The sequence below is a fragment of the Arachis hypogaea genome, chromosome 2, assembly GCF_003086295.3.
Source record: "Arachis hypogaea cultivar Tifrunner chromosome 2, arahy.Tifrunner.gnm2.J5K5, whole genome shotgun sequence".
In the NCBI taxonomy this organism is placed as follows: Eukaryota; Viridiplantae; Streptophyta; class Magnoliopsida; order Fabales; family Fabaceae; genus Arachis; species Arachis hypogaea.
In genome coordinates, this window is record NC_092037.1 from 873452 (window position 1) to 900680 (window position 27229).

At 35.7% G+C, this 27229-nt stretch overlaps 3 protein-coding genes across 5 annotated transcripts; all 3 read left to right on the forward strand.

Annotated features, from left to right (window-relative positions):
• The first annotated feature begins 3318 nt into the window (after positions 1–3318).
• Positions 3319–11649, forward strand: LOC112761742 (putative disease resistance RPP13-like protein 1). Of its 2 annotated transcripts, XM_072212435.1 has the most exons (3): positions 3450–4526; positions 4647–7457; positions 8299–11649. In XM_072212435.1, the coding sequence occupies exons 1-2, from the start codon at positions 4013–4015 to the stop codon at positions 6449–6451; spliced, it is 2319 nt and encodes a 772-aa protein (XP_072068536.1). In that variant the 5' UTR covers positions 3450–4012; the 3' UTR covers positions 6452–7457; positions 8299–11649. The 2 variants fall into 2 exon arrangements, with proteins under 2 accessions (XP_072068534.1, XP_072068536.1); XM_072212433.1 differs by having other exon boundaries at positions 3319–7457.
• LOC112730679 (putative disease resistance RPP13-like protein 1) lies at positions 11241–17077 on the forward strand. Of its 2 annotated transcripts, none has more exons than XM_072212429.1 (4): positions 11241–11375; positions 12597–15774; positions 16116–16194; positions 16762–17077. In XM_072212429.1, the coding sequence occupies exons 1-2, from the start codon at positions 11350–11352 to the stop codon at positions 15721–15723; spliced, it is 3153 nt and encodes a 1050-aa protein (XP_072068530.1). In that variant the 5' UTR covers positions 11241–11349; the 3' UTR covers positions 15724–15774; positions 16116–16194; positions 16762–17077. The 2 variants fall into 2 exon arrangements, with proteins under 2 accessions (XP_072068530.1, XP_025636530.2); XM_025780745.3 differs by lacking the exon at positions 11241–11375 and adding an exon at positions 11649–12220.
• Positions 17078–19968: 2891 nt separating this feature from the next.
• On the forward strand, positions 19969–25495 carry LOC112730688 (putative disease resistance RPP13-like protein 1). Its single transcript, XM_025780754.3, has 3 exons — positions 19969–23770; positions 24548–24614; positions 25163–25495. The coding sequence occupies exon 1, from the start codon at positions 20255–20257 to the stop codon at positions 23750–23752; it is 3498 nt and encodes a 1165-aa protein (XP_025636539.1). The 5' UTR covers positions 19969–20254; the 3' UTR covers positions 23753–23770; positions 24548–24614; positions 25163–25495.
• The last annotated feature ends 1734 nt before the right edge of the window (positions 25496–27229 follow it).

The window sequence follows — 27229 nt, forward strand, 5'->3', positions numbered from 1 at the left end:
CAATTAATCACATTAATAATGTTTAATCATCACAAATATTAATTTAGAGTTTTCCAAACTCATCAACATATATATGACAAAAAAATAAAGTAACTCCCATTGTTAATAATACATGTTTTTTCATTTGTGAAAATATAAACCTATGTTTTTTGTTAATAATCCATTATTCTTTTGCTTAGAGTTTGTGCGCATCCGTGCAAAATTGTAAAATGCATATGACAAAATGATTAATAAAAAATGAGACTCACATATGTTAGTTATTTCTCTAACTCTTAAGTATAATGTAACTATTATATTTGTTTAAAACGTTTTTTTTTCTTATTATATGATTTAAATTGTTTAGACATTGGATAACTATATATCTTATTTATGTCATTCGCTACATTTTTAGCCTTAGTGTACTCTTCTATTCATATATAATCAACCCAAAAAAAAAATTGAAAGTTTTCTAGTCAACTTTATGGATTCTCTATTTCTCTTAGTCTAGGAAAAGTATATCATGTGATCATGTCCCTTTGAAATTTTTATTTAATATTATTTTATCGTCTTCCAATTTCCATTTTTTTTTAAAGTTTATACTAATGTAAAAATAAGGTGAGAAATCAATCAAATTATTCAACTTGTGTACTAAATATCACACCAAAAGGTATGCAGTTTATGCTTATCTAGAATTACAGATTTTTGCATTTTAAAAACAAGGTTTTTGACTTTGAATACATTTTTGCACAATAAAATGAAGAATATATTTTGTGGCTATGTTCATTTTTAAATTCGCAAAGTCTAGTTTTAAATTGACTAATTACCTAAGTCAATTCTTGAGGTTTTTAAAATCGGACACTTTAGTCCCACAATTTTTGAAATACACAAAAAACTCCCACTTTTATTTCCGGCTCAGTTCCTAGCCTTATTTTTCCGTCAATGACAAATGAAAAATGCTGACATGAAGACTTGGACTAGCACACATATAATGTATTTTCTTGTGTATCTAACATTTAAGAATTTCTTTACATATATCAATGAATCAAATTCACTTTTTTTCCCTTTTTTTTTTACCATATTCTGCAGGTAGCTTGTAATGAGGTAAAAGTGTCCAAATGGCAGAGATTTCATCATATATAATCTTATATAATATTTTAGCTCCAGGTTGGTAAATTTACTCCATTCCATTCCATTCTAGAATTTACTTTTCGTGTTCTGTTTTGGAAAAAAGAAAAAAAGTTATGAAAGCTTGATTTGAGAAGGAATTAGTTAATGCACTTAATGAGAATTGTGTTTCTTTTTTTTGCCACTATTTGATGTGTATGCTTTCTGCTTTCAAAATAATTAAACAATCTTGTTTCTATCAACTTTATTTATTGGTGAGTTTCTTTATTCTTCTTCTTTTATTTTTTTTAAAAAAAAATGAAAAATAGGCATAGCATGAATAAATCATGATATGTGCAGTTTGTAATAACTACATATATTAAGCTGCAGAGGATCAGAAAAAATATATTATACTTACATGTAAAATTATTTAAGAAGAAATCTTGTCTTAGAATATTTGATCATTTGGGACTTAAAGAGGATGGCTACAAGTATTCTGTTCTGAAAATGTCGGTAGAAAACTTTTTCTTTTAACTTGTAATATTATGTCAATCAAATCATGATTGTGATAACTTTCTTTTCTATCTAACTGCACTGCTGTTTTAGCTTCAAGTTGGTAACTTTACTCAATTCCATTCTTGAATTCACTTTTCCTGTTCTGTTGGGTGAAAGAAAAAGTTATGAAGCTTGATCTGAGAAGGAATTGTTATATGCGCTTAATGTGAAATTGTGTTTCTGCCTTTGCCACTATTTTCATGTTTATGCTGAATGGTATTGCTATATAGGCCATATAGCAACTCAAATTTGATCTTTAACTGTTTTTTGAATCTGTAAAATGGACTTTTCGTTTTAATGCCATTACCTTTGATCATTAATACTTTTAGCAGGAAGGTAAATTGAAATCCTTTAATATGGTTTTCCTTGTTTCCTTTTCTTCTTTTCTTTAATCTTCTTATATTTATTTATTTAATTTTTTCTACAATATAACGCAACATGATGCACTCTGCGACTTTGAGTGATAGGCTAAATGAAAATAAAGTTTATGGTCTTTTCTTTCTTAGTTTCTAGTCAACAAAATAAAAAAGCTTATGGTCTTGCCTAAAATGGAAAGTGAAGCCTCAAAACAATTTAACCATTTTATTTCTGTTTTTTTGGACAATTTTTGCAGGTAAAAGTTCACAGATGTTCGGGATTTCATATACATGTATATATGTGGAGATGTAAACTGGATTAATGTGTTGGGATGCAGAAGCAGTGTTTTCTGATTTCGGCTTTCATATCTACACTACATGTGGACTTGCTTTGATAATCCCTTTGGAAATATATAACACAAAAATAAATAACTTTCGTTGTCATTAATACTCGAATTTTGGGCATTTCTTACATATCATGTAGATGTAGGCCTTCTTTTTCCAATTAGTTAGACGAATAATACCATGAACTAATGTTCTTATCAATGAAGTTCAGCAAATTAAAACCAATAAGGGAATGACTCAAAGCAATTAAGACAGTACTTCAGAAAACAAAATAAGCTCATGATCCTATAGGCGTTGTTCTCTTCAAAATTGATAGTGTAATTTATTTAGGAGTATCTCTGAAAGAGGACTTTATTTTATTGTGTATAAACAAATTGAAAGTTAAAAAAAAAAAAAGAAATCATCATATGTCCCTTATTAACAGCATAGAAGCTCCTGCAGTCACTCTAGAAAACCGTACTATTACCATGCTCATACAAAAGTTGAAAGCCTTGAAATTTTGTTGCTTCTTCATAGAGTTGAAGCTAACTTTTTTTGATAATCACTTGTAATAGTTGAAATAGTAGCATAACTCTTAATTTAATATTAAGTATTAACTAACATGATATATACCAAAACTAATGTGATTTGATGCATTTGAGAGAGATTAGTAATTTAGTATAGTAGTACTATTGAGCCTGGTCACATAAGTCATAAGATAACAGATTGATTGAAACTTCGAACAAGATGCAATAATCAAGGACAAAGTTAATGTGAGCCAGCTAGATGCAATTCAAATAACTCAATCCATACAAATTTTCCATGGACAGAGATGTTGGGACGACTTGAAGTCAATGCCTTTCAGCTAACAAGTAAGCAGCACCACACAATCAAGAAGGGAATACAGTGCTTGAAGCTGAATTATTGGAACTTGAAAGGAGCAATTGCATAACATCTGCATCATTATTTTACCATGATCCACAACTAGCTCATTATGACAATGTATCTGACATCAAAGGCAAAATAATGATGCCAGTTTCGGAAAAAAAAGGAATTAAAAGGTAACAAAGAGTTAGAATTAAAGGCAAAAATGAAAATTACATTCCTTCCAAATTGCAAAATAACTTTGAAGCACATAAAATTAGTAGAGAGCCAGCAAGACACTCCCACTAATCAAGGACACCAACGTTTTATTGAGTCAACAGTCTTTGTCTTATTGCAATCGAATTATTGAGAACTACTTCTTCACAATATGCTTTGATACACCTACACACAGTTCAGTTACAAACCCTGCAAAATCTGCATTTTCACTCTCCTTCATACCCGAATTCTGATCACTTGTTTGAGATCATATCATGGCTGGTTCACTTGTTGGTGGAGCTTTTCTTTCTGGCTTCATTAACGTTGTCTTTGACAGGCTCCTTACAAAAGATGCGGTCAACTTGGTATTGGGCAAGAAGCTTGACCCTGACTTGGTTAAGAGGCTGAAGATTTCTCTGCATGCTGCTGAAGCTGTGCTTGATGATGCTGAGTACAAGCAACTGGGCAACGAATCCGTGAGGGAGTGGCTCAACGATCTTAGAGATGCTGTTTATGAGGCTGATGACTTGCTGGACGCTGTCCTCACCAAAGAGGCTATTCAAAAGGAGGGAAGTTCTTACTGGCCTGATTAGTTCCTCAACCGCGAAAGGGAGATGGTAGATGAGATGGAAAAGGTGGTTACAAAGATAGAATTTCTTGAACAACAAAAAGATTTCCTTGGTCTTCAAAAGACTACCAATATCTTGTCATCATCATGGAGAGAATCCACATCTCTGGTGGAAGGGAATATATATGGCAGGGAGGATGATCAACAAGCCTTACTCAAAGTAATAAATGACAGCAGTGAAAGTGAGTTATCTGTGATCCCTATTGTTGGCATGGGTGGGGTTGGTAAAACAACTTTAGCAAAATGGGTGTACAATACCACAGAGGGATTTGATTTCAAAGCATGGGTTTGCATCTCTGAAACATTTGATGTTGTTGAGATTATAAGGAAAACCATTGAGGAAATTACTAAAACTACTTGTTCCCTTGGGAGTTTGAATTTGCTTCAGAATAAATTGCTAGAGATCTTGTCGGGGAAGAAGTTCTTTGTTGTTCTAGACGATATCTGGAGCGATGATGCTGATAACTGGAAGAAGTTTACGACTCCTTTTCACTGTGGGGGTAAGGGTAGTACGATTCTTCTAACAACTCGCATTAAAGAGGTTGCTTCAGTTGTTCAGACATGTTCCTCTTACTTTCTTAATGAGTTGTCCCAAGATTCTTGTTGGTTACTCTTTGCAGAGAATGCATGTTTTCCGGAGTCAAATGGGAACCCAACACTGGAGGATATCGGTAGAAAGATTGTCAACAAGTGTAAGGGCTTGCCATTAGCTGTAGAAACACTTGGGCGGTTGTTGCAAGGAAAGGATGATGCTAAAGAATGGAATGCTGTTTTAAGCAGTGACATCTGGGAATTTCCTATGAAAAATAGTAAAATTATTCCAGCATTGCTAATAAGCTACTTCCAGCTCCCTGCCTATTTGAAGCGATGTTTCGTTTATTGTTCATTATATCCCAAAGATTATCTTTTCGAAAAAGATGAACTGATCCTGCTATGGATGGCTGAAGATCTTTTAAGGCCACCAACAAGAGGAGAGAGTTTAAAAGAAGTTGGTTGCAAATGTTTTGAAGAACTAGCTTCCAGGTTATTTCTTAAACCAGCTAAGAATTTTTCTGTGAGGTACGTGATGCATGATCTCTTGCATGACTTGGCAATATTCCTTGCTGGAGACTTCTATTGTAGAATAGAAGAGCATGGTGAACAAGAAAAGAAGAAAGTTCTCACTCGTCATTTGTCACATTTGTCATATAGAAGCTTAGATAATCCAATCGCAGAAGTCTTGGAGTCCATTGTGAAATCAGAATCTTTGAGGACATCGTTGTATATCGATGATTTGTTAAGCATGGAAAGCAGAGCATCAAAGTTGAACTACTTGAGAGTTTTATCCTTTCGTAAACTTGATGTATTACCAGATTCAATAGGTAAATTGATTCATCTACGCTATTTGAATCTTTCTTGGACCAATGTTAAGACATTACCAGAGTCATTATGCAACTTGTTTAATCTACAAACATTGATATTGCATCAATGTCGTTCCCTGACCTTGTTGCCCAATGACATGCATAAACTTGTGAATTTACAGCATCTTGATCTTAGGGGAACTCTTTTGGAAGAAATGCCTAGAGGAATAGGTAAATTGAAACACTTGGGTACCTTAAGTTCTTTTGTGGTGGGCAAGCACATAGACAATGGAATCCAGGAATTAGGAGGGCTCTCAAATCTTAAAGGATCAATTGAGATTAAGAAGTTGGAGAATGTTGTTGATGTGAGACAAGCAAGGAGTGCAGGGATGTTGGAGAAGAACCACATTGACAACTTATCGTTGAAATGGTGTTCAGTTGATTGGATGGTTTCAAACACAGAGACTGAGAGAGATATACTTGACAGCTTGCAACCGCACAATGACTTGAAAGTGTTGACCATCGAGGGATACAAGGGTACAATATTTCCAGATTGGTTGGGGCACTGTTCTTACAACAATATGACTTATGTATCTCTATTGTCTTGCAAGAATTGCTGCATGCTACCTTCACTTGGACAGCTGCCATCTCTTAAGTACCTGCGCATTAAAGGTTTGGATCAGCTGAGGAGTATTGGCGAAGAGTTTTACAAGAATGAAGGAGATCATCATTCTTCGCATATTGCACGGTTTCCCTCACTTGAGAGATTGGAGTTTGATAACATGGCATGTTGGGAGGTGTGGCACATACCTGAGTCAGAAACTTTTCCTCAAATTAGGAATCTTCGAATAAGAAATTGCCCAATGTTGAAGGAAGAGATGCTTAATCAGGTATTCTTGAGAATCGTTTCTTCTTTGTCGGATGTTTCCAAAGTTCGCAAACTACATATAACCGTCTCTAGTATAGTAAGTCACTTTGAGGGCATATCTCTTAATGGGGATACTTTATCAATTAGGGGACGTAAATCTAAGAAGGAGTCTGCATTGAAGGCAATGCTCAGCATCAACCATATAAGTTGCCTCTAAGAAATACACATCTCAGAGTATTCATCTCATGTATCCTTTCTAGGCAATTGTTTTCCCAAATCTTTGCAAAAGCTGAAAATCGATGGGTGTAGAAAACTAGAATTCCCGGAGCAACAGCAGCACAAGTATGATTTGGTAGAGCTAAAAATACAACACAGCTGTGATTCACTGACCTCCTTGTCGTTGGACTTCTTTCCCAATATCAAGAATTTGGAGATAGAAGGGTGTAGGAATCTGGAATCAGTGTCAAAGTCAGAGGCACCACACGCTGCTCTTCAACGTCTCTCCATTACTTACTGCTCGAAATTAGTGTCATTTGCAGGAGAAGGACTGGCTGCACCCAACTTGACTCATTTTCAAGTCACATGTTGTGGCAATTTGAAGGCATTTGCAGGAGAAGGACTGGCTGCACCCAACTTGACTCATCTCCACGTCACATATTGCGACAAGTTGGAGGCATTACCACGTGACATGAAGGGTCTACTCCCAAGTTTACACTCTCTTCAGATATTTGATTGCCCAAACATTTGCAGGTTGGCAGAGGGTGGTTTGCCACCTAACTTGAAATCAATTAAAGTGGGAATTGGCCAGCAACAAATGAGGGATCTATCATGGATGGCCAACTTGCATGCCCTCACTCATCTCATAATTGAAGGTGATTACTGCCACAACATAAAGTCATACCCAGAGGCAGGTTCGCTGCCTCACCTTCCCTCCCTTACCACTCTCAAGATAAGGCGGGTTCTTTAATCTGGAGACATTGGAGTGCGATGAACTTCTCCGCCTCACCTCCCTCCAAGAATTAACAATTAGCGTATGTTCAAAGCTGGAGAATATGGCAGGAGAAAAGCTGCCTCCCTCTCTCTTGCTACTTTATATTTTCCACTGTCGGTTGCTGGAAAAACACTACAAGAGCAAGCATCAACTAATCTGGCCCAAAATTTCCCACATCCCCACCGTTGAAGTCGAGTACTATCAAAGTTTTTGAATTGAGATTTCTCACCAGGTAATTATCCAACTTCACGGTTCTCATGCCACTATGCCACCACAATTCAATTATACATGCATAAATTTCCTTTTCCTCAAAGGAAAAGAATTCTCTCTTTCTTCACGCATCTATTATCTATCTATCTATCTATCTATCTATTAGTAATATATTTAAACAAAATACAAGGTAGTCTCTAGATGCATTGTTAGCCTCCTTTGAGAAATATCCTCTGTTATTCTCAAAAAAGGTCATTCTTATAAATTGGAAGATAGGGAATATATATGTGCATCTTTGATATTCCCTTGGAATTATATGACACAAAACATAAAGATTTCATTAAGAGAATGGTATACTTTTAATAAATTGATCTTTTAAACTTTACAATTTTGTGATCATATTTTTGTTGACTTGCTGTGTTCTATGGTTCATGCCAAACAAAAAGCTTAGAATTATTTTTTGTTGATTAAAACATGCAATTATTTACAAAATATCATATTAAATGAATTGTAGATCCTATACTAACTCTTTCTAATATGAAATTGTATGCTGCCATGTGCTTACTATGTAATAGTTTGACTGATATAATAAGATATTCTTTGCAAGCCTAATTTGGATTCATTGGCATATTATGATTCTCTTACTAGTTATTTTTTGTAAAATATTTGCGCCATACGATATTATGTCAGCCTCATCTTCCATTGCATTATTGTTATATTGATGTCAAATTTTTTTCAAGCTGAATTTGTGCCTTTCAAGTTTCAATTCTGTTTTTGAATCTAAAAAGGAAGTCAACAATGTTGAAGAAGTGCTCTTTCTCCATTTACTAAATTGCTCATATGATTGTGTATTTATCATGTAGGTTCTGGTCATTTTCCTGTGTGGTAGGCCCAAGCCAAAACTTTCTGAAGTGTGTCTACATCCCCGTTAGTGTATGAACCTAATCAGATTTGGATTAACTTGAGTGGACACAACCAATTGAGCAAAGAGAAGAAAAGTTGCGAGGAGATGCTAATTTTGTGTTAGTGTTGCAAGTGTGAGGAGTGTTGAAGTTAGTCCCACATCAAAGAAAGCAAGGAAGAGTGAGGAGTTTATAAGATGAGAGACCCATTAACTTGATGCCTTAAGGTTTTGAGTTGGATGTGGTGTCTTCTCATCTTATGTTCTCCCACTTGATTTAGTTCACACTGATGTTTGCACTATGGATGCTAAGACACTAGGTGGTGCATCATATTTTGTTACTTTTATTGATGATTATTCTCGAAAAGTGTGGGCTTTTGTTTTGAAACCATGTGCTCGGAATCTTCAAACACTTTCATGCAAGTGTTGAAAGAGAAACAGGAAGGAAATTGAAATGTGTTCGAGCAGATAATGGTGGTGAATACAGGGTCCGTTTGAAGAGTATTGTAAAGGACATGGGATCAAGCTTGAGAAGACAGTTCCTAAGACTTCTCAACACAATGGAGTTGCTGAGAGAATGAATCGCACTATCAATGATAGAGTAAGGTGTATGCTCTCTTATGCAAAGTTGCCTAAATCCTTTTGGGGTGAAGCGATGAGGACTGCAGTAGATTTGATCAACCTTTCTCCTTCAGTTCCACTTAATGGTGATGTTCCAGAGAAAGTTTGGAGAGGGAAAGATGTCTCCTATAGTCACTTGAGAGTGTTCGGCTGCAGGGCTTTTGTTCACATTCCAAGAGATGAAAGGTCCAAACTTGATGGAAAGTCAAAGCAGTGTATCTTCATGGGTTATGGTCACGAAGACTTTGGTTACAGATTATGGGATCCGGTGAGCAAGAAGATAATTAGAAGCCGAGATGTGATTTTTCTTAAAGACCAAACTATTGAAGATCTTGAGAAGACAGATAAGCCAACAGTAACTGTTAGACATTCTGTTGATGATGAACCTGGTCCTTCCACTAGACCTCCTATTGATGGGGGAGATGTACAAGTTGATAATGATGGTGATGATTTTCATGATGAACCTACACCTCAACCTGAGGTGCCAGATGTTGAAGTTCCACCTGAACCATCAGTTGAGCCTGAATTGAGAAGATCTACTAGAGAGCGTAATCCTTCTCAGAAATACTCTCCTCATGAGTATGTGATGAACACTGAGACTGGGGAGCCAGAGAGCTACTAGGAAGCTATGTCTGATGAGCATAAGGAAGATTGGTTGAAGGCCATGCAAGAAGAAATGAAATCTTTGCATGAGAATCATACTTTTGAATTAGTGAAGTTGCCGAAGGGTAAGAGAGCATTCAAGAATAAATGGGTGTTCAAATTGAAAGCGGATGAAAGTGTCTCACGGCCAAGGTACAAAGCTCGATTGGTTGTGAAAGGCTTTGAGCAAAAGAAAGGTATTGATTTTGAGGAGATTTTCTCTCCAGTTGTGAAGATATCCTCTATTCGAGTTATGCTTGGATTGGCGGCTAGCTTGAATTTAGAGGTTGAGCAGTTTGATGTGAAGATTGCATTCCTTCACGGTGACATAGATAAAGAAATCTATATGGAGCAACCAGAGGGTTTCGAGGTTAAAGGAAAGGAGCATCTTGTATGCAAGTTGAAAAAGAGCTTATATGGGCTGAAGCAAGCGCCAAGGCAGTGGTACACGAAGTTTGATTCCTTCATGGAAGCTCATGGGTACAGTAAGACTTCTTCTGATCATTGTGTATATGTTAAGAAATTCTCTGATGGTGATTTTATAATTCTCTTACTTTATGTTGATGACATGTTGATTGTTGGTCATGACACTAAGAAGATTGAAAGTCTTAAGAAAGACTTGAACAGATCCTTTGCTATGAAGGATTTGGGTCCTGCAAAGAAAATCCTTGGCATGAGTATCACTCGTGACAGGAAGAATGGGAAACTGTGGTTGTCACAGCAGAAGTACATTGAGAAGGTTTTAGAGAGGTTTAGCATGAGTAATTCCAAACCTGTTAGTACTCCACTTGCTAGTCATTTCAAGCTGAGTTCGCAGCAATGTCCTACAAGTGAGAAAGAGAAAGCGGAGATGAAGAAGATTCCATATGCATCTGCAGTTGGCAGTTTGATGTATGCTATGGTTTGCACCAGGCCGGATATTGCTCATGCAGTTGGAGTTGTTAGTCGGTTTCTCTTTAATCCTAGCAAGGAACACTGGCAAGCAGTGAAGTGGATTCTCAGATACCTTAATGGTACTTCCAGAGTTTGTTTGTGCTTTGGGAGTGGCCAACCTGTGTTGGATGGTTACACAGATGCAGATATGGCTGGGGATCTTGATTCAAGGAAGTCTACTTCTGGTTATATGATGACTTTTGCAGGGGGAGCTGTGTCGTGGCAATCTCGACTTCAGAAATGTGTTGCTTTGTCTACTACAGAGGCAGAATACATTGTTGTTGTTGAAGCTTCTAAGGAACTCTTGTGGATGAAAAAATTTCTACAAGAGTTAGGCATCAATCAAGAGAAGTTTGTGTTGTTTTGTGACAGTCAGAGTGCTATCCATCTTAGCAAGAATCCTACGTTTCATTCCAGATCGAAGCACATAGAGGTGATGTATCATTGGATACGTCAAGCGCTTGAGATGAAGTCATATGCACTTGAGAAGATCCATACTGATGATAATGGTTCAGATATGATGACTAAGAGTTTACCTGCAGTGAAGTTTGATTACTGCAAAGAGAAGGCGGGCTTGGTGGAGCAGCCTATCCCCACTTGAGTTGGTGAGGGGGAGATTTGTTGGTGGGTCCCCAACCAAGTGGGGCCCACAAGTTTTAAAAGAAACAAAAAAAAATAAAGAAAGAAGAGTGGCTAACAAGCCACGGTAAGGAGAGAGAATGAGGTTTTTGAAGCCCTCCTTTTGAAACAAATGAAACAGTGAAAGGAGGTGTGGTTTTCGGCGTCGAAGAGAAGAGAAAATTTGGGGGAAAAGGGCATGTCAATCTTGATCACATTGACTTGGTAAATTTGCTCTATTTCTTATGAAATTTTAGTATGTTATTCCTGGTGTAGAGATGAACATTAGGATATAACTTATTTGTTGTATTGTCTTCTCTTTTGCCTGATTTGAGATATCCACTTTGTGGAGGATTTATGTTGATTCCACCAGTTTTGGTGATGTATTTTGTTGATTGTTGAGATACCCTAGTGTCACTAGGAAGACTATTTGTGTACCCATTATTCTGATAGTGGAAGATTTTTCTGCCCTTTTTTGGGGGTTTTCCCACGTTAAAAATTTTGGTGTTTGATTATTTAAATTCTGTCATTATATTTGCTACTTGGAGTATCTTTGGTGTTGCCCATTTAATTGCACAGGTTGTGGGAAAATTATTTTTGGTGCTTTCGCTGTTAGACAGGTTCTTGATTTAAACCTGTGTTGAGTTTTCCCAACAAAGTGGTATCAGAGTCGATGGTTTAATCGGTCTGGTTTAAGGAGTATTCAAGGTGAAGCATCGAAAGTCTTCCCGGCAAAGGTGATCCCGGCGGCGTGTCCCGCGGTATTTTGCGGCGGTGTGATGGACGAATACTCATGGTGGTGGAGGAGCTAGAGGGGAGTTGATGCTTGATGTGGAGGCTCACACTTGAGGGGGAGATTGTTAGTGTTGCAAGTGTGAGGAGTGTTGAAGTTAGTCCCACATCAAAGAAAGCAAGGAAGAGTGAGGAGTTTATAAGATGAGAGACCTATTAACTTGATGCCTTAAGATTTTGAGTTGGATGTGGTGTCTTCTCATCTTATGTTCTCTCACTTGATTCCTCCCCGAAATCTCCCCGATGGTCGAGACTGCTTTTCTAGTTGATGCATTTAGGTAACCATTTGCTTTCATCATGAACAGCAGCTGCTTTTCTAGTTGATGCATTTAGGTAACCATTTGCTCAGTGTAGAAGAGATTATGAGTACAATAGTATGATGATATTGGTTATTATTTTGTACGATGATCCACCAACATTCATGGTCTTTATTATTGACTCCAAGTTATGAATTTTCTAAGGAATCATTGACTCCTCCTTAGCATACACTACTTGATTGAGAAAAACATAGCAGTTCACTACACTGCAACCATTGTTCTCTTACCTTTCTTTGAAAATCCATTCACTTTGCTGTTGCTTAGATCATATCATCATGGCTGGTGCACTTGTTGGTAGGGCTTTCTTTTCTGGCTTCATTAACGTTGTCTTTGACAGGTTGCTCACAATGGATACAGTCAACCGGATCTTGGGCAAGAAACTTGGCCCTGGCTTGGTTGAGAGGCTGAAAATTTCTCTGCATGCTGCTGAAGCTGTGCTTGATGATGCTGAGTACAAGCAACTGGGAGACGAACGTGTGAGGGATTGGCTCAACAGTTTGAGAGATGCTGTTTATGATGCTGATGACTTTCTGGACGCTGTCCTCACCAAAGCCGCCACTAAAAAGGAGGTACATTCTGTCTTGCTTAGTTTCTTCCTCAACCGACATAGGAAGATGCTAGATAACATGGAAGGGGTGGTTTCAAGAATAGAATTTCTTGTAAGGCAAAAAGATATCCTTGGTCTTCAAAAGACTACCAAGGATAATAACTTGTCATCATCATCATCATCGTCATCATGGCGAGAAACCACATGTCTGATGGAAGGAAACATATATGGCAGGGAGGATGAGCAACAAGCTTTAATCAAAACAATAAATGACAAGAGTGAATCTCAGTTATCTGTGATTCCTATTGTTGGCATGGGTGGGGTTGGTAAAACAACCTTAGCCAAATGGGCGTACAGTGTCGCGGAGGGGTTTGATCTGAAAGCATGGGTCTGCATCTCTGAAACATTTGATGTTGCTGAGATTACAAAGAAAACTATTGAGGAAATTACAAAAACTACTTGTAGCCTTGGGAGTTTAAATTTGCTTCAAAATGAATTGCAGAAAATCTTGTCGGGAAAGAAGTTCTTTATTGTTCTAGACGATGTGTGGAGCGATGATGCCGATAAGTGGAAGCAATTTATAACTCCTTTTCACTGTGGGGCTAACGGTAGTACAATTCTTCTTACAACTCGCAATCAAGAGGTTGCTTCAGTAGTTCAAACATGTCCCTCTTGCACTCTTAATGAGTTGTCCGAAGAGTCTTGTTGGTTATTGTTTGCAGCCAATGCATGTTTTCCAGAGTCAAATGGGAACCCAACACTAGAGGATGTGGGTAGAAAGATTGTCAAGAGGTGTAAGGGGTTGCCATTAGCTGTAGAAACACTTGGGCATTTCTTGCGAGGAAAGGATGATGTTAAAGAATGGAATGTTGTTTTAATGAATGAAATTTGGGAATTGAAAAATAGTAAAATTATTCCAGCATTGTTAATAAGCTACTTCCAGCTACCAGCTTACTTGAAGCGTTGTTTTGTTTATTGTTCATTGTTTCCGAAAGATCATTACTTTAAGAAAAATGAACTAGTTTTGTTGTGGATGGCTGAAGATCTTTTAAGGCTACCAAAGAGAGGAGAGAGTTTAGAAGAGGTTGGTTCTCAGTGTTTTGAAGAATTAGCTTCAAGGTTATTTTTTAAACCAGCTGCTGAGGATTTTCCCGAGGAGTACGTGATGCATGATCTCTTGCATGACTTGGCAATTTTCCTTGCTGGAGACTTCTATTGTACAATACAAGAGTTTGGTGAACAAGAAGAGAAGAAGGTTCTCATTCGTCATTTGTCACATTTGCCATATCGAAGCTTAGATCATCCAATCTCAAAAGTCTTGTCCATTGTGAAATCAGAATCTTTGAGGACATCGTTGTATATCGATGATTTGTTAAGCAAGAAAAGCAGAGCATCAAAGTTGAAATACTTGATAGTTTTATCCTTTTGTAATCTCTATGCATTACCAGGTTCAATAGGTAAATTGATTCATCTACGCTATTTGAATCTCTCTTGTACCTATGTGAAGACATTACCAGAGTCATTATGCAACTTGTATAATCTACAAACATTAATATTGTATAAATGTCTTTGCCTGACCATGTTGCCCAATGGCATGCATAAACTTGTGAATTTACGGCATCTTGATCTTAGGGGAACTTCTTTGAAAGAAATGCCTAGAGGAATAAGTAAACTGAAACACACGCCTATTTTAGATTACTTTGTGGTGGGCAAGCACAAAGACAATGGAATCGAGGAATTAGGAGGGCTCTCAAATCTTGAAGGATCATTTGAGATTAAGAAGTTGGAGAATGTTGCTGATGGCAGACAAGCAAGGAGTGCAAGGATGTTGGAGAAGAACCACATTGACAAGTTGTCGTTGGAATGGTGTTCAGATGATGAGATGGTTTCGAACACAGAGACTCAGAGATATATACTCGACGGCTTGCAACCGCACACTGGCTTGAAAGAGTTGACAATCTTGCGATACAAGGGCAAAAGATTTCCAGATTGGGTGGGGCACTGTTCCTACAACAATATGACAAGTGTAACACTAGGATCTTGCAACAATTGCTGCGTGCTTCCTTCACTTGGACAACTGCCATCTCTAAAGTCCCTGGGCATTTACGGTTTTCTTGAGCTCAAGCGTATTGGTGATGAGTTTTACAAGAATGACAGCGATCATCATTCCTCGCCTATTGCACCGTTTCCTTCACTCGAGGAATTGGTGTTTAATAAGATGCCATGCTGGGAGGAGTGGCACGTACCTCACCCGGAAGCTTTTCCTCGGCTTAGGACACTTGACATATGGAATTGTGGAATGTTAAAGGGAGATATACTTAACGGCATATTCTGGATAAGGGATTGTTGTTTGCGGGAAGATGATGAAGGAAGGTCTGATGAGATGGTAGGTGGTGGGGATGCTTTATCAATAAGGGCATGTCCATCATCTAATGCAAGGAACATCAATTATTGCATTTCAGGGTGTCCGTCTATTGTATCCTTTCCGGGTAATTGTTTACCCAAATCTCTGAAAATCTCGAGGTGCCCAAAATTTGAATTTCTGGAGAAACGGCAGCACAGGTATGATTTGGTAGAGATACAAATAGAAGACAGCTGTGATTCACTGACCTCCTTGTCGTTGGATGTCTTTCCCAATCTCGAGACTCTCGATATATATGAGTGTAGGAATCTGGAATCAGTGTCAATGTCAGAGGCACCACACGCTGCTCTTCAAGGTCTCACCATCAAAGGGTGCTCCAAATTAGTGTCATTTGCAGGAGAAGGACTGGCTGCACCCAACTTGACTTATCTTCAAGTCAGCTTCTGCTCAAAGTTGGAGGCATTACCACGTGACATGAAGAGTCTACTCCCAAGTCTGCTCCAATTGAAGACTGTAATTTGCTGGAAGAACACGGCAAGAACAAGCATCAACTAATCTGGCCCAAGATTTCCCACATCCCCACCATTAAATTCGTAGGTTGAGTAGGTAATTCTCTAACTTCACGGCGGTTCTCATACCACCACAATTAAATTATACATGCATACTTTTTTCCTTTTCCTTTTTCTTTCCTCAAAAGAAAAGACCTCTCTCTTTCTTTACACATTATTAACTAGTTGGACTAATATAAATTTGCATTCTTCTTTTTTCATTCATTGGGAAGCCTCTCACTTTTTAGTTGTACTCGAAAAAAATATGCTGTTATTCTCAGAAAAAGTCATTCTTATAAATTCAAAGAAACGGAATATATATATTGTGCATCCAACATTTGAGAATTTTTTTACATACATTGATAAATGAAATTTACTGTTTTCATCCATCTTCTGCAGGTACATTGTAATGAAGTAAAAGTGCCCAAGCGGCAGAGATTTCATCATATATAATCTTATACAAATATTTTAGCTTCAGGTTGGTAAATTTACACTACTTCGTTCCATTGTAGAATTTATTTTTCCTATTCTGTTGGGAAAAAGAAAAATGTTATGAAAACTTGATTTTAGAAGAATTAGATATATGCCCTTAATGGTAAAATTGTGTTTCTGCCTTTGCCACTATTTAATGTTTATGGCTTTATGCTGAACTAATTGGTACTGCCATGTAGTAACTTAAATTTTGATTCTTTAACTGTTTTTGGAATCTATAAAATCAATGTACTCTTTGTTACGATTCTATTTCTTGTTGTTCATTCATAATTTTAGCAAAGAGATCAATTGAAATCTTTTAAAAATATTCGAGGTAAAATTAAAATTTTCACCAAATACTAGGGACACTTAATATGGTTTTCCTTGTTTTCTTTTCTTCTATTCTTTAATCTTCTTGTAAGGTTTTTTACAATATAACACAACGTGATGTGGTTTGCGACTTAGAGGGATAGGCTAAAAGAAAATAAAGCTTATTGCCTTGCCTGAAATGGAAAGTGAAGCTTCAAAATAATTTAACAATTATTTTCCCTTCTGTTTTTGCCATCTTTTGCAGGTAAAAGTTCACAGATGTTAGATATTTCATTGCACATGTATATGTCTATATATATATAGAGATGTAAAGTGGATTAACGTGTTGGGAAGCAGTAGTGTTTTCTGATTTCTGATTTCAGCTTTCATTTTAATTGGTATCTATGCTAGTTTAAATTAATGACTGATGTGTATCATAAGTGTGGAGTTGCTTGGATTATTCAATTCAATGCTTTGCTTCAAAGATAGGAACCATAGATGGTTGTTTGGTTATCAATAGCAATTATGTTTGAACTTGAACCAGTATGCTAAAGAAATGAGAATGTAAGGGTTGTATCAAACTTGAATTGTAGGCTTTATCTTTTTTTTTTTTAAATTTACAATGCAAAGGCATGATGATGATTAACATCATTATTCAACCTAGCTGAAGTAGTGTTACTTATATGATAAAGACTTAAAGTTATGATAATCTGCATCTTACCAAGCAGGAAGGAGTTAAATTAATTGACTTCTAATCAAAGTTACGTGCAACAGCTTTCATAATCCCTTGGAACCATATGCATAACAAAAAAAAATACCATTGTTAGTATAGGTGTTTTTTCATTTGTGAAAATATAAACCTATCGGTTTTTTTTTTTTTTTGTATTTTATGTCTAAAAAATCTATTATTTCTTTTGCTTAGAGTTTGTGCGCATCCGTGCAAAATTGTAAAATGTATATGACATAAAATAATTATGTTGGAAGTGTGTAAGTAGAGAGTACAGAAACAAAAAGTCAATTCAAGTTGTTCATTCGCCTCTCAACTCGATGCTTTACTACTATGTTGTGATGATATGATATCATATCAATCATCCACAATAATTTGACTCCATTGGGACCATTAATTAATCAATGAATTTTGGTTTAGGAAATGAATACCAAAAATTTTGATTCGATGAACGATTTGTGTATTTGATCTAAATATTTTAAAATAAGTATTTAGAAGTTATATAAAAAAATCATAGTAAACTTTAATTTTTAAATTTTTTTATACTCTAAAAAATTTTTCAATCATTAAAAAAAGAGACAAAACTTCATGTTAGTAAAATTTCCAAAATCTAAGTATTAAAATATTTTATTTTCTAATTATATCTGTATAAAAATATCAAAATCTAATATCAATTTTTTTAGAATATATATTTAATATATAATTATTTTTGTAATATTTTAAAAAAATTTAAGACTTCTTGTAAAATTATTTCTGTCAACAATATGAATTATTAGATCTCATTTTGATGATTTACCCAAATTTGCATAATAAATATATTTTGTGAGTGTAATTTTTATTATTATCTTAAAAATACTTTCATTTAGGTATATAAAATAACAATTTTTTTGATACGATACTCATTTAATATTCTTTTTACACGCATGGTTTTGGCATTTAATGGTGTCAAGTATTTTTGATAAGATATAGCTAATGTAATTAGAAGGTCAAGTTGTGTTCATGCCATCAGAAGACAATTTAGTTTCTATCAACTTTATTTATTGGTGAATTTCTTTATTCTTCTTCTTTTTCTTTTCTTTTTTTTTTAAATAAAATGAAAAATTGGCATACCAAGAATAAAACCTGATATGTGCAGTTTGTAATAACTACATATATTAAGCTGCATAGGATCAGAATAAATATATTATTCTTACATGTAAAATTATTCAAGAAGAAATCTTGTCATAGAATATTTGATCATTTGGGACTTAAAAGAGGATGGCTACAAGTATTCTCTTCTTAAATGTCTGTATTGAAAACTTTTTCTTCTAACTTCTAATATTATGTAAATCAAATAATGCTTGTGATCACTTTCTTTTCTATCTAATTGCACTGCTGTTTTTAACTTCCTCTTTTGCAATTTCATTTTTTGGCGCATTTCTGTTTGTAAATATACTTTCAGTGCTGATCCTCAAATCAAAACAGTGATCCAACATAGCTGTTGTACTATGCATTCTCACAAAAAGGTGTAGAAAATAAAATTTGTGGAATGATAAGTGTCTTTCGTATTCGTGATGACAAGCACTTAGTCTTGAAATGTTATTAATTTGTGTATTAGTGTTTCCGGATAAGTCCTGAAATCAGAAGAGTTGTTTTTTTTTTTATTTTAGCTTCAAGTTGGTAAATTGAAATCCTTTAACATGTTTTTCCTTGTTTCCTTTTCTTCTTTTCTTTAATCTGCTTACCATGCATGTAGCAGTTAAATTAACTAACTTCTAATCTAAGGTAGGTACACAGCTTTAATAATCCCTTTGAAAATACACGACACAAAAATAAAGTACCTTCCGTTGTCATTAATACTCGAATTTTGGGCATTTCTTACATATCATGTAGATGTATGTCTTCTTTTTCCAGTTAGTTAGACCAATAATGCCATGAACTAATGTTCTTATCATTGAAGTTCAACAAACTAAAACCAATTGAATGACTCAAAGCAATTAAAACAGTACTTCAGAAAACAAAATATGCTCGTGATCTATAGACATTATTCTCTTCAAATTGAACGTGTAATTTGTTTAGGAGTCTCTCAAAAAGAGGTTTTATTTTATCTCATATAGAAACAAATTAAAAGTATATAGAATATAGAAGCTCCTTCAGTCACTATATTTTAAGAGTTGAAACGCTTGAAATTCTGTTGCTTCTTTGACAGAGTTAAAAACAAAAAATTATGTGTCAATAACTTTGCTTGATAATCACTTGTAAAGTAGTAATAGTTGAAATAGAAGCATAACTCTTAATTTAATACTGAGTGGTAACTAATATAATATGCTATAGACAAAACTAATGCGATTTGATGTATTTGAGTGAGATTAATAATTTAATATAGTAGTAATATTGAGCCTGGTCCCATAAGTCACAAGATAACACATTAATTGAAACTTCCAATAAGATGCAATTATGTTGCATCGATCAAATAAATTAGAATCAAGGACAAAGTTAGTGTGAGCCAGCTAGAAGCTAGGCAATTTAAATAACTCAATTCATACAAATTTTCCATGGACAGAGATGAGGGCTTGAAGTGGATGTCTTTACTCTTTAAGCTAAAAAGCAAGTAACACGACACAATCAAAAAGGGAATACAGTGAATGAAGCTGAATTATTAGAACTTGGAAGGAGCAAAGCAATTGCACTGCATCTGCATCATTATTTTACCATGACCCACAACCAGCTCATTATGATAATGTATCTGACATTAAAGGCAAAAATAATGATGCCAGTTTTGAAAAGATAAATAAACAAAAGGTAACAAACAGTAAGTATTCAAAGCAAAAATGAAAATTACATTCCTTCCAAATACATAAAATTAGTACAGAACCAGCAAGACACTCCCACTAATTAAGGAGACCAACTTTGCCATCAAATTATTGAGGACTACTTCTTCACAATAAGCTTTCATACACCTACACACAGTTCACTTACAAACTCTGCAAAATCTGCATTTTCACTCTCATTCATACCCGGATTCTGATCACTTGTTTGAGATCATATCATAATGGCTAGTGCAGTTGTTGGTCGAGCTTTCCTCTCTGGCTTCATTAAGATTATCGTTAACAAGTCCCTTAGAGAAGATGTGGTCAACGGGGTCTTGGGCAAGAAGCTTGGCTCTGACTTGCTTGAAAGGCTGAAGATTTCACTGCTTGCTGCTGAAGCTGTGCTTGATGATGCTGAGTACAAGCAACTGGGCGACGATAGTGTCAGGGATTGGCTCAACAGTCTGAGAGATGCTGTTTATGATGCTGATAACTTTCTGGACGCTGTCCTCACCAAAGCCTCCACAAAAAAGGAGGTACGTTCTTTGTTGCCTAGTTTCTTCCTCAACCGACATAGGAAGATGGTAGATAACATGGAAGGGGTGGTTTCAAGAATAGAATTTCTTGTTAAGCAAAAAGACATCCTTGGTCTTCAAAAGACTACCAAGGATAATAACTTGTCATCATCATCATCGTCATCATGGCGAGAAACCACATGTCTGATGGAAGGGAACATATATGGCAGGGAGGATGATCAACAAGCCCTAATCAAAACAATAAATGACAAGAGTGAATCTCAGTTATCTGTGATTCCTATTGTTGGCATGGGTGGGGTTGGTAAAACAACCTTAGCCAAATGGGTGTACAGTGTCGTGGAAGGATTTGATCTCAAAGCATGGGTCTGCATCTCTGAAACATTTGATGTTGCTGATATTACAAAGAAAACCATTGAGGAGATTACTAAAAATTCTTGTACCCTCGGGAGTTTAAATTTGCTTCAAAATAAACTACAGGAAATGTTGTCGGGAAAGAAGTTCTTTTTTGTTCTAGACGATGTCTGGAGCGAAAATGCAGATAAGTGGAAGCAATTTATAACTCCTTTTCACTGTGGGGCTAAGGGTAGTTCAATTCTTCTAACAACTCGCAATCAAGAGGTTGCTTCAGTAGTTCAAACATGTCCCTCTTGCACTCTTAATGAGTTGTCCGAAGAGTCTTGTTGGTTATTGTTTGCAGCCAATGCATGTTTTCCGGAGTTAAACAGGAACCCAACATTAGAGGATGTGGGTAAAAAGATTGTGAAGAGGTGTAAGGGGTTGCCATTAGCTGTAGAAACAGTTGGGCGTTTGTTGCGAGGAAAGGATGATGTTAAAGAATGGAATGTTGTTTTAATGAATGACATTTGGGAACTGAAAAATAGTAAAATTATTCCAGCATTGTTAATAAGCTACTTCCAGCTACCTCCTTACTTGAAGCGCTCTTTCGTTTATTGTTCATTGTTTCCCAAAGATCATAAGTTTGAGAAAGACGAACTAATTTTGCTGTGGATGGCTGAAGATCTTTTAAGGCTACCAAAGAGAGGAGAGAGTTTAGAAGAGGTTGGTTCTCAGTGTTTCGAAGAATTAGCTTCGAGGTTATTTTTTAAACCAGCGGAGTATCCTCGTGACAGGTACGTGATGCATGATCTTTTACATGACTTGGCAATATTCCTTGCTGGAGACTTCTATTGTAGAATAGAAGAGCGTAGTGAACAAGAAAAGAAGAAGGTTCTCACTCGCCATTTGTCATATTTGTCATCTTTGTCACATTTGTCATATGGAAGGTTAGATCATCCAATCTCAAAAGTCTTGTCCATTGTGAAATCAGAATCTTTGAGGACGTCTTTGTATATCGATGATTTGTTAAGCATGAAAAGCAGAGCATCAAAGTTGAAATACTTGAGAGTTTTATCCTTTCGTAAACTTAATGTATTACCAGATTCAATAGGTAAATTGATTCATCTACGCTATTTGAATCTCTCTTGGACCAAGGTTAAGACATTACCAGAGTCATTATGCAACTTGTTTAATCTACAAACATTGATATTGTATCAATGTTCTTACCTGACAATGTTGCCCAATGGCATGCATAAACTTGTGAATTTACGGCATCTTGATCTTAGGGGAACTTATTTGAAAGAAATGCCTAGAGGAATAAGTAAATTGAAACACATGCCTATTTTAGAATACTTTGCGGTAGGCAAGCACGAAGACAATGGAATACAGGAATTAGGAGGTCTCCCAAATCTTGAAGGATCAATTGCGATTAAGAAGTTGGAGAATGTTGTTAATGTGAGACAAGCAAGGAGTGCAAGGATGTTGGAGAAGAACCACATTGACAATTTATCGTTGGAATGGTCTTCAGGTAATAAGATGGTTTCAAACACAGAGACATTGAGAGATATACTCCACTGCTTGCAGCCGCACAATGGCTTGAACATGTTGAGAATATCGGGATACAAGGGCGAAAGATTTCCAGATTGGGTGGGGCACTGTTCTTACAACAATATAACATGGGTAACACTAGCATCTTGCAAGAATTGCTGCATGCTGCCTTCACTTGGACAACTGCCATCTCTTGGGTACCTGCGCATTGAAGGTTTTGATCAGCTCAAGCGTATTGGTGATGAGTTTTACAAGAGTGACGGCGATCATCATTCCTCGCCTATTGCACCGTTTCCTTCACTCGAGGAATTGGTGTTTGATAACATGCCATGCTGGGAGAAGTGGCACGTACCTGACCCAGAAGCTTTTCCTCAGCTTAAGAAACTTCAAATAGAAAGTTGTCCAATGTTAAACGGAGATATGCTTAACAGCATATTCTGGAGAAGGGATTCTTCCTTGCGGGAAGATGAAGAAGGAAAGTCTGATGAGATGGTAGGTGGTGGGGATGCTTTATCAATAAGGCCATCTCAATCATTTAATGCAAGGAGCATCGACTATCTATGTATTTCAGGGTGTCCGTCTATTGTATCCTTGTCGTTGGATGTCTTTCCCAATCTCAAGAATTTGGAGATAAAAGGGTGTAGGAATCTGGAATCAGTGTCAGAGGCACCACACGCTGCTCTTCAACGTCTCTCCATTACTTCCTGCCAGAAATTAGTGTCATTTGCAGGAGGAGTGGCTGCACCCAACTTGACTCATCTCAGCCTCACACAATGCTACAATTTGAAGGCATTACCACGTGACATGAAGAGTCTACTCCCAAGTTTACACTCTCTCGAGATATATGGTAGCCCAAACATTTGCAGGTTGCCAGAGGGTGGTTTGCCGCCTAACTTGAAATCACTTAAAGTGGGATATTGCGAGCAACAAGTGAGGAATCTATCATGGATGCGCAACTTCCACACCCTCACTCGTCTTACCATTGATGGTAATTGCTGCCACAACATAAAGTCATACCCAGAGGTAGGTTCGCTGCCTCAGCTTCCCTCCCTTACCACTCTTGAGATAACAAACTTCGATGATCTGGAAACATTTGAGTGCAACGAGCTTCTCCACCTCACCTCCCTTCAACAACTATACATTTCATTCTGCTACAATCTGAAGAATATGGAAGGAGAAAAGCTGCCTCCCTCTCTCTTGCGACTTCAAGTTGATTTTTGTGGTTTGCTGGGAGGATTATGCAAGAACAAGCATCAACTAATCTGGCCCAAAATTTCCCACATCCCCAACATTCAAGTCGATTGGAAACAAATTTTCTAAATAGGAATTTTTGAGCAGGTAATTATCTAACTTCACGGTTCTCATACCACCACAATTAAATTATACATGTATAAATTTCCCACATCCCCACCACTAGTGTATTTCCTGAATAGAGATTTCTGAGCAGGTAATTTATCTAGCTACATGGGTTCTCATGCCACCAAAATTCAATTATACATGCATAATTTTCCTTTTCCTCAAAAGACGAGACTTTTCTCTTTCATTACACATTATTAACTAGTTGGACTCATATCCGAAGGGCAATCGCTCATTCTTAAAACTAGCATTCTTAAGACCAAAGAGTCGGGCTGAAAGGGGGCTCTCCGTTCCCGGTTCTCCTGTAGCTGGATCCTCCGGAACCACAAGAATCCTTAGTTAGAAGCACCGTCCGCTAAAATTTGACCCCTTTTTATGCATTTACCGCGTTGAACTTGAGGTTTTTGATGCATGCAAGTATTTTTATTAGAACCTTGATACCCCCAAAAAAAATGAAATGAATTCTCAAATAATTCGTTTATATGGATCATTCGGGGTTGAGACCAAATATCAAAATAACATTGCCAGAAATAAGCGACAACAAAATTTGCATTCTTTTTTTTCATTCATTGGGAAACTTCTCACTTTCTAGTTGTACTCAAAAGAAATATCCTCTGTTATTCTCAAAAAAGGTCATTCTTATAAATTCAAAGACACGGAATACATACATACATATATATAATATTGTGCATCCAACATTTGAGAATTTCTTTACATAATCGATAAATGAAATTTACTGTTTTTATCCATCTTCTGCAGGTAGATTGTAATGAAGTATAAGTGCCCAATGGTGGAGATTTCATCTTATGCAATATTTTAGCTTCAGGTTGGTAAATTTACACCACTCCATTCCATTCTAGAATTTACTTTTCCGGTTCGGTTGGGAAAAAGAAAAATGTTATGAAAGCTTGATTTAGTTATATGCACTGAATGGTAAAATTGTGTTTCTGCCTTTGCCACTATTTGATATTTATCATGAACTTATTGGTATTGCCATATAGTAACTTTAATTTGATTCTTTCTCTGTTTTTCGAATCTATAGATACTACTTTCTGTTAAGATGCTATTTACCGTCAATCATTCATAATTTTAGCGCAGAGATAAGTTGAAATCCTTTAAAAATATTCGAGGTGAAATTAAAACTTTCGCCCAAACAGTAGGGACATTCTTTAACATGGTTTTCCTTGTTTCCTTTTCTTCTATTCTTTAATCTTCTTTTAAATTTTTGTTACAATATAACAGAACATGATGCGGTTTGCAACTTTGAGTGATAGGCTAAAAGAAAATAAAGCTTATTGTCTTGCCTGAAATGGAAAGTGAAGCTTCAAAATAATTTAACAATTCTTTTCCTTCTGTTTTTGCCATCTTTTGCAGGTAAAAGTTCACAGATGTTAGAGATTTCATTGGACATGTACATCTATATATATATGGAGATGTAAACTAGATTAATGTGTTGGTATTTTCTGATTTCAACTTACATTTTAATTGGTATCTATACTAGTTTAAATTAATGACTGATGTGTACCACATGTTTCATATCCGTACTACATGTGGAATTGCTTGGATTATTCAATTCAATGCTTTGCTTCAAAGATAGGAACATAAGATGGTTGTTTGGTTATCAATAGCAGTCATGTTTGAAGTTTGAACCAACATGCTAAACAAATGAGTTTCAGTATCTAATGCAAGGGTTGTATCAAACTTGAATTGCAGGCTTTTTCTTTCTTTCTTTCTTTCTTTTGGTTAAATTTATAATTCAAAGGCATGATGATTAACATCATTATTGAACCTAGCTGAAGTAGTGTTACTTATATGTTAAAATCTATGATAATCTACATCTTACCAAGCATGAAACAGTTAATTTAAAAAAAAGTTACTTTCATTGTTAATAATACATGTTTTTTCATTTGTGAAAATATAAACCTATGTTTTTTGTTTTTTACTGTCTAATAAAAAAATCCATTATTCTTTTGCTTAGAGTTTATGCGCATCCGTGCAAAATTGTAAATTGCATATGACATAAAATGATTAATAAAAAATGAGACTCACATATGTTGGTTATTTCTCTAACTCTTAAGTAAAATGTAACTATTATATTGTTTAAAAAGATTTTTTTTTCTTATTATATGATTTAAAATGTTTAGACATTGAATAACTATATATCTTATGTATGTCATTGGCTACATTTTTAGCCTTAGTGTACTCTTCTATTCATATATAATCAAACCAAAAGAAAAAATTGAAAGTTTTCTAGTCAACTTTATGGATTCTCTATTTCTCTTAGTCTAGGAAAAGTATATCATGTGATCATGTCCCTTTGAAATTTTTTATTTAATATTATTTTATCGTCTTCCAATTTCCATATATTTTTTTTAAGTTTATACTAAAGTAAAAATGAGGTGAGAAACCAATCAAATTATTCAACTTGTAAAAAGAACGCAGTTTATGCTTACTAGAATTACAGATTTTTGCATTTTAAAAATAAGCTTTTTGACTTTGAATACATGTTTGCACAATGAAATGAAGAATATATGTGGCTATGTTCATTTTTAAATCCGCAAAGCCTAATTTAAAATTGAATAATTACCTAAATCAGTCTTTTGAGATTTTTAAAATCGGACACTTTAGTGCCATAGCTTTTGAAATACACAAAAAACTTCCAATTTTTAATTTCGGCAGATAAATCAGTCCCTAACATTATTTTTTCGTCAATAACAAACGAAAAATAATATTTTAGCTTGTAATGAGGTAAAAGTGTCCAAATGGCAGAGATTTCATCATATAAAATCTTATATAATATTTTAGCTCCAGGTTGGTAATTTGCTCCACTCCATTCCATTCTAGAATTTATTTTTCCTGTTTTGTTTTGGGAAAAAAAAGTTATGAAAGCTTGATTTGAGAAGGAACTAGTTAATGCACTTAATGACAATTGTGTTTATGCTTTTGTCACTATTTGATGTGTAAGCTTGTTGAGTTTGAAAAACTTATATTCAAAATGATGATCAAATATTATTAAAATATTATTTAAAAATTATTAAATTGTTATTTGCTTCTAATAGGTTGTTTAATATGTGTATTAGTGTGCAGGAAGTAAAATAAAATTGTTTCTTGGCTCAAGTGATAAAAATCCAGTTTGGTTACTAAACATGTTTAGCCCAAAAATAATTGTTCACTACAAGTGGCTGAAATAGAATAAATCCTTAAGCTAGCCCAAAAATCTGGTAAGCCCAAGCAAACACCTCTCTGGGTCCAACATCATTATGGATCCGAATTGGAAGAAGAAAGATGGAATTGGAGCATGCACTCTTCAGCTACCTACTCCCTTGGTTAATGGAATTCAAATTTCAATACAATTGAGTGCATGCATAGGTAACCAAAACTTAAAATTAAATTGAGTTTATTGTGCATTAAAAGTTTTGTCTCTCCTCTCTCCTCTCTTTC

What these genes read in the sequence shown, in the direction of transcription:
- LOC112761742 (XM_072212433.1), top strand. Translation starts at nt 4,013, where the DNA reads ATGGTAGATGAGATGGAAAAGGTGGTTACAAAGATAGAATTTCTTGAA.
- LOC112730679 (XM_025780745.3), top strand. Translation starts at nt 12,186, where the DNA reads ATGGTCGAGACTGCTTTTCTAGTTGATGCATTTAG. An exon ending in TTTCTAGTTGATGCATTTAG is followed by an intron (nt 12,221 to 12,596) that starts GTAACCATTTGC and finishes TGTCTTTGACAG; the next exon opens with GTTGCTCACAATGGATACAG.
- LOC112730688 (XM_025780754.3), top strand. Translation starts at nt 20,255, where the DNA reads ATGGCTAGTGCAGTTGTTGGTCGAGCTTTCCTCTCTGGCTTCATTAAG.